Genomic DNA, 10,799 nt, shown 5'->3' with positions numbered 1-10,799 from the left:
CTAAATTAAAAGAAAACACTTAGCTACTGTAGAATTAAAAAAAAATCAAAGATCAATACTGGGAATGGACACTCTAATTATATGATAATAGATGGTGTAAGAAACAAAGCATTTAAATGTAAAATGATTCTTGGAATTCCACGAAGGGGAGCCAAAGCAGATTATTAAGTGTATGGCTCTAACGGGGAGCAAAATTTCTAAAAGATTGTTTTTTAAAAAAAGATATCTTCCTAAATAATGGAAGCAACTCTTCTTCAGGACAGTTTATCAAGAGCAAATCTGCACACAAGAGGACTACCAGTTTACCAGCAAGCTTTCCAGCAGGACCCCACTTTGTATTTTGGAACCTCTTCACTTAAGTCAAGCTAAAATCAAGTTCTTGTAACAGCTGTGCTATTTACATTGTTCCCTTAGTTGTGCATTGCCCTGGTCTCTGAAAATGAAAGGAAATACACTACAGTAGCAGCTGATGCTTTCAACTTGCCCCCACACTCCATCCCAAACTCATTCTCTCACCCTCTCCTCAGCCCTTTCAAAGCAGGTAAGTGAAGCTGTGCAGGAGCTTCAGACAGAGCTCCACTTGCATGAGGAGCTGTGCAATGTGGCGAACTGGAGATGCAGGATTCAGCACAGCCAACACCAGTTCAGCTGCCTGTGCACACCAGCCTGCCTCCAAGCATGCCCCGTTCCCAGAACTGAGCCGGGAAAGAGCATCACAAGGAAGGGATGGGGCACACTCTGTATCCAAACACAACCTAACATCCTATTTTGTAGCAGACTAGTGCCTGTGTTCTTAGAAGAGGTACAAGGAAGAAATCTGGGGTACACTCACTGTTTGATTACTATTTGAATCCTGGCTGAGAAACAATCTCTTTTGAGCAAACCATATACCAATGCACTGCCATCATCATAATCTATTTTACAAATATTGATGCTATATACATATCAAAGACTGTTAAAAGAATATTCCAGAGTATATTATTCTATTAGTTGAATGATTTAATTCTTCCAAGTACAATTCCATTCCGGGTTATAGTTTTGGAAACACGCAGCCCAGAGCCATTATTGATGAAACAGTTGCTATAGGCACAACAAAAGAATTAAGCCAAAAACGATGATAAAACTGTATTTTACAAGAAATGGAGACGTGAGGTTTTCAGCTTTTAGAATTAAGATTTCTAAGTCCATACAATTCAGCTTAACAAAAATAAATCTGTCAAAAACGCCGATTGTAATAAGGCCTAATATTTTATTAATTATATTCACTAAATTCAGGAGAAGAGCTTCGTGTAGTTTCTTCATATAGAGGTTTGTGCGTCTATTGTTAGTTCCATTAAGATTTGAAAACATATTCTTTACCTAAGCATGAGCATACACAAATACACATAAAGCAGATATTCTGGCTTGCAGGAAAATAATGTTGAGTATCAGTCACCTCAGGAATAATCTTATACAACAAAACTACAATTGATTATATTCACTTAGCATATACATCTGCTATCATAAAAAACACAAAAATGTTGGAGGATAAGGGTTTTATATATTTTCACCCTTTATTTTATATATCATTATTACTTTTACTAAGAGAGGACATCACTAGAGTATCTTAAGTCAAAAGGGTTGGTGAAAACCACTGTCTACAAGCCTCTCATTTAGCATTCATGTCACCTATAGAATGATGACATACTAATAAAAAAATTCTAGGAAAATCTCAATCAATGCAGTCAGTCTAAACTCAAAAATAATTCGTAGTACTCTTTATAAGCAATTAGCTTTCAAATTGCAATACGGGCCATTATTTTATGTCCTAATATAAAAGCAACAAAACTCAACCTCACTAAGCAAAAAAAAAAAAAAAAAAAAAGTAACTCTAATTAAAAAATAAAAACAAAACAAAAAACACAATATAGAAAACAAGACCAGAATCATTCAGCATCCCTCATTGATACAGGGATAAAATGATAAACTTTGCTGTAAATATTTGCTGGGACACAAAAAAGTCCAGAGATGCATTATAAAACAGGCCAGCAACTCAGGAAAATGAGAACTCACTTGGGTGCTATTTCCTACAAAAAGGAAAGTGTTTAACAATGAGGAGAGCTTTGGCTATTCTTAAGTATCTGTGTACACATTCTAGTAGAGCATTTATAACATATGGGTGTTTCTCTAAAAGGAAAACAGATTCGTGGTATCTTGTGTTGAACCTAAGAATTTTGGGTGAGGGAAAAGAGTATATTTAAAAAAATTTTTCAGTAAATTGGAATGTCAGGGGGAAAAACATTTTAATCACATTGACTTCTTTGAGAAACCAATACAAATAAAATAAACCTGAAGTTAGTCTACATTAACATTAAAACTACACTTGGATAAAGTTTTAAGATATCCTTTTATTTTTCCTTCCTTTTTTGGCCTTTAAAATATGAATTTTCTCCGGATGTCAACCAACAACAACGATCACTGTGATAAGCATGATTAGGGTTTACTTGTTTTTTAAAAGATAGTCAGCAGAGAACATTGCTAGCCATATAATCAATATTTTTGCTATGTGTAAATTTTCCTGGAAAAAATGAACCCAAAGATCTTACTTCAGATTTGGAAACTCAATTTTATAGGAAAAAGCAGAATTAAAAAAAAAAAAAAAAAGCAAGCTAGGAAGTACTCACCTCTTCACGTAATTTTATCAACTGCAACATGAATGCACCAAAAAAAAAGATAAAAAGGAAAGAAATGGCAGGAAGGAAAGATCAGTTGTGTGACAGGATACAGAATTAACATTGACAATTTATCTGTTTACATGTTTAGCATTTAAAAATCACAGACAAACACATTAAAAGAACCTAAACATAGACTACATGCAGAGTTTTTTGAACGAATAAAGATCACTTTCTCACACTGTCACATTAAACAAAGAGAATAGTGTGAAATTCTCTTTTAAAGTACATCTAAGACACCATCATGAAATAAAGGGGAACGGCTTCATAGAAGTCTATATTATAAAGAAAGAAAACAAGTTTACTGTTCCTCTCTTCTAAGAATGTACCACTGAAGAGGTTTTGTATATACAAGTTTTCAGGATGTTTCTCTATTTTGAATCTTGACAACTGATTTCAGATTTTACCTACAAATGAAAATGATTAATAGTTCATGCTTTTGTCCCAATAAATGTTTAAAACAAACAATTATGTTAGTTAATATCATACATGGGCCCACTCTAGTAATAGGATTGTATTTGCATTATTTTAATTGGGAATAAAGCATGCCAAGGGAGACAATATTCAAGACATAGTACCCAAATATTTCACTATCTTTATAAATATTGTGTGTATCAGTGTTAGTTTCTAGGATTTGTTTTGCTTAAGAGGCTACTGCAATCATGCGGTGTTTTTGTTTTTAATTTTTGAAGTTTCTTCATTTTTCAATTCTCATCTTGTAAACCAGGTCATCTCAAAGCCATGAGCTATGCTATGAGCTCTCCTACTTCATTTGTACTGCTGTCTATTCTCACTGAAGTCACACCAAAAAAAAACACTCTTTACTTGTAAGTAAATTCCCTATGATGTTTTAATTCTCCTATGCAGAACATTTTTTATTTGCCTTAAATATAACAGATAAAATAAGTTACTTAATTCTTTAGAAACTGGAAAATGGATATATAACCATATATCTGACTCATTCTTTGTGTGTGTGTGTGCGTGCACTGGGGGTATGTATATGTTTCACAGTATTTTAAATCAAATATCATTGTGTAGTTGAGATGACTGCCATAGTTTCTGCAATGAACAGAAACTGAAACCTATATTGTGAAAGACTATAAACCACATTCTAGGTCTGAAATTTGCATCCTCAGCATTTCAGGTCTACAACTGATAATTTTTAAACATCCAAATATCTGTAACATCTGTTATAATACTTGACATATACAGGCCAATAAATTAAACTATTGCTTTGGGAGAAAACATGCCATAAATTGCTCACTATAAGTCTCTCTAAAAGTTTCATGTTTACTATTAGTCCTGCTTTCTCAATGCTTAATGCTGTTTTTGTCTTCAATTCAAGGAAGGCAGTATGCATTCCAGCTCATTCTGTTATTTATTACATGAAAAGTATTTCAAGTACAAAGAATGAGATTTCAAAATCGTTATGAATCTTTTGGAGAAAGGGCACAGAATCTATTACATAATGTCTCACAATGCATTTAGTGGAAATGAAACTTTTAATACTGTCCTTTCAAAATGTACAGGAAGATGTAATTATTTTTAATTAATATACTCATTCTCTCAGCAACTATCCAGTGTCTATGAGTCAAACATCCTGTTTCATGTGAAAAGTTACCATTCTTCCCAAGAATAAGTAAAATTTTAAACTAAAATACCTGGCTTATCATATATAGGAATCTTTCTCTGTGCTATCTGAACATCATGGGAGAAAAAGGCAAACATTAATTCTCAGAAAGAGACGATCTGGGAATTGATCGCACAGCTATCTTTTCTTTCTGGGGGCACCATTCTTCAGTTGACTATGATACTTAAAGGGCCAAAGTTTAAAACTACTCCTCAGCAATTGAGACCATTTGGGGCATGCCACCCTGCCATAATCAATGAGTGTTTAAAAATGCTACCCATTTGTTTTTTCAATAGGTTCCAAACAAAAAACGTTCTATCTTGTTTGTGCTGCATGGCTGCATTCAAGCTCTACACCGGATTTGTAGCTAAGCTAGGTAATGGGAGGGGTTTTAATCTTCATCTTTTTTTTTTTTTCTTTTTCGTTAGGCTGGGAGTTTTCATTCAAGTAAACAAAAGATGGTCTATTTTTGAAAATTAACAATGCTCAGACTAGACTGAAAGTAGTGATTTCGTATTTTGTTGAGTTACTAGCTCCATCATAGGCGACTTGAAAATGTGCCATGCCACCATGTTGAGTTATGATAATCAACATCTTCTTTGAAACAAAGATGGTTTTTTGTTGTTTTTTTTTTTTTCCTCTCCCCCAATGCAGAATTTGATACAAGAGGTAATCTGTTCCTTTGTGGGCTCAAAAAAAATCTGGTTTACGCTGGTTTGAACCAGTGGAATCTCTTGTGGTTAAGCCTTCTGCTGTGGCTAAAATCAAAACTGCACTGCAGCGCATGTGAGGGTTCATGCGCGCGCCTGTGTGTGTGAGGGGTGTCACGTGACCCCCAGAACTACCGATTTTTTTTTTTAAAAAAAAGCTGATAACGCCACTGCCGCCTCTGTCCGCATACAGATAACGAATAAATGCTGAACTCTATTAAACGCCCTTTACACATTATCGTGGGTCGAACACACAATTTTCTGAACTTATGATGACAGTCTATTTATTTTGCTATAAACCCTCAGCACGTAACGAACAGATTTGTGCCTGGTAATGATCTGCTCTGCCAGGGCTATATGAAATGATACCGACCTTCTTTAGATCTTGGGGAATTAAATTGACCGACTTCACCCCCTGGTCTGTGGCTGAAGTTTGACACACTTTATGCACAGCAAGCCCAAATCGGAACTTAAGAGAACCTCGCATTAAAAAAAATTAAGCAATCGTATCTGCTAAATGTGGCTACGCCACAAGATTTTCGGCACGTTTAGGAATATCCTACTCCTTAGACACGGATTTGAACCTTCTATTTAGGATTTACTAAAATTTCATTTACTCACATTTATTCACCGATCAGTGTAATTTTGCGTATGGAAACTGAGAGACCATTAGTAGGGTTCAAACGTAAGAGTCTGGAACATTTTATGCGCCCCATCATCAGACTCCACGATATGAAGGGGATTAGGGGATTTAATTCGGTAAGATTTTTTTTTTTTTCCTTTCCTGAGAATGATTTTCATGAAACTAAATCAAGGTAACAATTATTAAAGTTTCCACTCAAATACAGCACTGCTACATTTCAAAAACGCAACTCTCTCAAGGAATTACAATGTTGCCATATGGAATGGAAAACATGGTATTTTAAAATAATAGAATGATAATGCCTAAGACAATAGTCCTTGGAAAGCTGATGACCCAACAATACTCGAATGTGCAATGTAGGTAATTTTGTCCCTTCTTTGTAAATGAGGGATGAGCTATATTTGATTGTATGAAATGGATATGAATCAGAAATGAATTTATACAAAGCAATTAATTTGGAATTAAATGAAACTACGTACTGTATGAGGGACGTTAAAGATGCACTTGAAAAATTCTTAATTGCTGAAATCTTGACATTTCTAATCATGTCAGAAATGTTTATATAAGAGTAAATTAATATACTTTATAGTTAATTGGCAGATTATGTGTCTAACAGATTTTAGATGCCTAAAAAAAAAAAGCATTATAAATGACCAGAATGAGAAATAATAGCTATGGCATTCACATTTGCCTAAATCTCTACAAAGAAGCCACTATAAGGAGGATGTGTATGTTGCATCAAAAATAACTAGTCAGCAGTTAGTTTATTTGACCTATTTGCAATATAATTCTTTATTATTTCCCTTTTCTGATAGATATATATATATTTTTAAGTTGAGATATATCCCAATTTCAGTGAAACATATATTTTGGTTTCATTTTATTTATCTCCAAGTTTTCTCTTTATTAAAAGTTTATCTTAAATATTACATAGCTATAAAGTTCTAAAAATTTATCAACAATTAACTTGAAGATAAACTTAATTGTGGGCAGAAAATATTTTCTTATGTAAATTATAGGTAATCCTACCCTGAAAAAAACAAAAAAACAAAAAACAAAACTATCTTCTCAGCCCCTGAGCTACAAAAATTAATACATAAAGAGCAAACTTAAAATCTTTTCTACCTTTAAAGAAAGGGCTTCTGTTTTGATTCCATAGTCTGACTGAATACTGATGCAGAATAAGGAGTAATTCTCAAGTGACCATTCCTGGCTAAGGGATGTGGTTTAGTTTGAGGGATTTTAATTCCTATATTATGATAAAAAGCCTCAAAACAAAATTTAATGATTTCATTATGGAATAAAAATTTTGTTATGGTTGGCGACAAGATATCCAAAAAGTTAAGTGTGGTCTCTTTGAACTTTCAAACCTAATTCAAATTTTGGACTGAGAAGTTCACATAACTAATAATCTAACAGTTACACTACCTCATGACTATAATTTATCATATTCTATTTATTGAAGTGACAGCTCCTTACAACTAAACTTCAGGTTCTCCAAGCACATTCAGAATTTGTAAGTTTGATTTATACAAGTCCAGAGGAAATCTCTGCATAATCACTTTAAAGTGACAGGAATATAATTTGAAAAATTCAGAAAATATGAACTCTATCTATTTTTGTGGAATATTTTTCTTTAGGCATAAAAAATCATACTTATATGTACATGAGGCAAATGTTTTAGGCACATAAAATGTCCATTAAGAGAAGTGAACATGCCTTAAAAAAAAAAAAAAAGGATCCCTGTCAGAGTACTACAACATCTATTAGAATAAAGGAGTCTGAGTTAGACAGGAACACCCCTTCCTTTCTATTTCCTCTATATTAAGCAGTAGTTTCAAATGAGGGAAAGATCTATAGCTTTCTAGAGAATTGACATGGGAACTCTGCATTCACTTTTTTTTGCAAAAAAGAGAATACTTTTTTTGTAGTAAAGATATGAAATAAAATTATGATTCACTCATTCAAGAGATATGAACAATCTAAATCACACTTAAAATACGAAGAAAATATTTTTCCTCTCATTCTCGTGTTATTTAACCTATTATGAGTAAAACTCTTTATCCCATCACCCTTTTATGTTTGATGTGCTCCTTATTTTTCTTCCCCTTAGCTGTTCTCACATTTCAATCAGAAAAGCTGAAATCCCAAGTCAAATCTTAACATGTTTACATGTCTAAACTCAAGCTGATGACATCCAAATGGTGGATGAGGTGAGATATTTCCAAAATCAAATATAATCAGCTGAGTGATTCTTCTCCTCCCCCCATCCTTTATTGGGGGGGTGGATGGCTGGGGGCCTTAATCACATAAACAACATCCCATTTACAATATTTAGAGTAGATAGTAATAAAGTTTTAGCATATATAGACTTATAATATAATCTATTTGAAATGTTAAATACAATTATACAAGTCTTATAATGTGTATCAATATGCTTTACCGTCTTATTAAAATTTTGGTTTACTCAATGAATGATTTATGCTCATTTTTATTTAGGCAGAGTAGAGACCTTTACAATACTTGTCAGAGGAATATTAATAAACACGTTCAGGTCTTGCTTCTGAAGTTCCCATCATTTACTTTCTCTAAAAGTGTCAAAGAGAGTAAGTCACTAGGGTTGTTTGAGACATTTTAAAAGTCATCTCTACACGGAGGTTCTTAAAACATTTTTTTTTAAGTCATATATATTATCTACAAGAATTAACGAAGTCTGCAGTATTAATTCAAAGAAAGAAGTGGGACATTAATTAGACTCATGACACTGCTGTGTGATCCAATGAGAACTGACAGCCAAGTTGTAAGGCCCTTTTAAGAAGAAATTGTATCTTATTTTTGGCCTATGCAGATCTTAAACTGTAGAAAGACTTTTCCTATTATTATTATTATTTGACAGAGGCAGGACCTCTCTCTGAGTATCTAAGTTCCACGCTGGTGCTCACAATTTGCATTTTGGTGAATGTATTTTAAGAAGCCCCACAATAGGAGACCGAGCTGCCCTGTTGAATTTTGAAAGCTTACTTTCATTTGTTTTGCTGCAAGTGTTGATTTAATTATACTGCATTATTATCAAAGCTGCATTATGTACTGTTTTATTCCTTTTACATGTGTTTGAGGTGAAGACCTTGGCTTTGTCTGCAAACAGTGTGTTTCAAGTTATTCCTTAAGTACTAAATAATAAAGAAAAGAGAAGAAAAGATTTTTTTAAAAGATAGCAGACAGTGATCACAAGGTAAAGGGTTAAATGTAAGATCTCCAAGAAACATTTTGAAGTTGATTAAGACTCCAGCTTTGCATTAAACAGTATCGCTTCCACATGAGTTGCTGCTAATACTGTTAAGGAGCAGCTTGAGAGCCCAGTATGCCAGTGACCTCCTTCACCCTCCAGCCACCCACCGGGCCTTCCTGATTAGCATTCTACCTGGTTCTCTGAGGAATTCCCATCATCCCCTAGGAGCTCATTCCGTACTTCGTCACTGTAGGCGATCCGTGACCTTTTCTATAAAACAAAACAAAAAGGGAGAGAGCGAGATGAACGTTAGAAAGTAAAGGCTTCGAAGCATTATTGGTATCAAGGCTGATCATTTCAAACCTCGAGAGCCCCCTAATGGAAACCTATTTGCTAAGATCTGCCGAGCAAAGTTGTGTAAAGTTCTTGAACTTGAGAAGTTTGATGTAAATTAGAAGTTTTTCAAATGCCAGTAATGAAAGAAAAATCTGCATTATGTAAGTACTCCATTAATATTCACAAGTGGATCAGAACTGGTATATTATTCCATACGTAGTCATTCAAACAAGACCACTGAACTGAAGGAGATATAGCTGTCTAGCTGTATATTGGCAAAACTCACCAGATTGTAATTAAAACAAGTGTATATTGAGGTCTTTAAAATTGTGGCAGGAAATGAACTATATTACATAGGTCTTTTAAAATCTCTAATTCTAGGATAATATTATTGACTCCAACTGGAATGCCTGGAAAACAGTTCATCTGTATTTCCTGCATTATTGTAATGTTACTAGCCAGAAAGAGATGGAACTTAAAAGTCCATCCTCTTTCCAAACAGTAACTTAAATGTCCCTAAGCCCTCCTCAAATAATGGCCTAAGGAAAAGAAATGCATGTGTGTGTGTGTGTGTGTGTGTGTGTGTGTGTGTGTGTGTTAAAACAAATTAAATTTCCCAATCCCAGTAAATAAAGGCAAGTGAGCTGAGTCAACCTTTCTCAATCCCAGTAAAGACAAGTGGGCTATGAGTCAACACTTCACTCAGTGAAATTTTGTTTTATAAGAAATCGACCTTGACCTGTTAAGTCAGAGGGACATGTCTATAAGCAATTCATGACTTATCTAAATGTCCACAGATTTGGAAAAGCTAAAGACTCTGAAAATTAGTTATGAAGCTAGAGTGCCATCCTCAGATCCTCCTTCAGCATCACCCTTTCAGATCCAAATGCAGATTTACAGGTTACTTTACTGCCTTTTCTGCTTCTGAACTAAGCAAAAAAGAGTCAATTTTAAAATGGCAGCTGGGAAATAGTAATCTTTTCTCACTTGCAGACTATAGTTTAGGCCTTAAAATTTCGTACTTGTTCAACTATGATCTGAAATATTATTGTAGTTTAAAAAGGACTCTTGAGCAGAAGTCAACAAGATTTTTAATTAGATTTTTATACTAGTAAGTAACACCGCTTTGCTACATAGAGATCATAATATCTTAAATGTAAAAATCACACTAAAATTTAAAAGGCCTTTTGACAAGAAAACCACATATATTTTGAATTATTTTAAAGTTGCGGGCTTTCTCAACTGGGGTTCCTTATCTGAACCACAAAACAGAAAATTATTTCAGTGACTGTTTTCTCAATCTCCCAAGGATGGCACATAAGAGAGAATTTAGTTCATTACATAGAATAGAAGCCTAAGGGCACTAGGGTTTAACTCTGGTAGAATTTAGCTGAAAAAAGGCTGACTGGAGTGTAAATAATAATAAACAAATCTAGACATCCCTTTATTTTTTCAGAAAAACAAACCAATCTCATGGAATTCTACAGATCACTTTGGTTAAACTGAAACTAGAACCTGTTCTCATTCTACCATGCAAAAT

At 34.0% G+C, this 10,799-nt stretch overlaps 1 protein-coding gene across 6 annotated transcripts in view; it reads right to left on the bottom strand.

Annotated features, from left to right (window-relative positions):
• VTI1A (vesicle transport through interaction with t-SNAREs 1A) overlaps positions 1-10,799 on the bottom strand; it is a 361,282-nt gene that overhangs the window by 268,939 nt on the left and 81,544 nt on the right. For all 6 annotated transcript variants that reach the window (XM_055345977.1, XM_055345978.1, XM_055345976.1 and 3 more), the window contains exon 4: positions 9,116-9,193. In XM_055345977.1, the coding sequence (XP_055201952.1) occupies positions 9,116-9,193 (78 nt within the window). The remainder of the gene's footprint in view (positions 1-9,115; positions 9,194-10,799) is intronic.

Source organism: Nyctereutes procyonoides, unplaced genomic scaffold, assembly GCF_905146905.1.
Source record: "Nyctereutes procyonoides isolate TBG_1078 unplaced genomic scaffold, NYPRO_anot_genome, whole genome shotgun sequence".
NCBI lineage: Eukaryota > Metazoa > Chordata > Mammalia > Carnivora > Canidae > Nyctereutes > Nyctereutes procyonoides.
The sequence above is the reverse complement of the archived record's forward strand: the minus strand, read 5'-3'. Positions and strand labels throughout refer to the sequence as shown.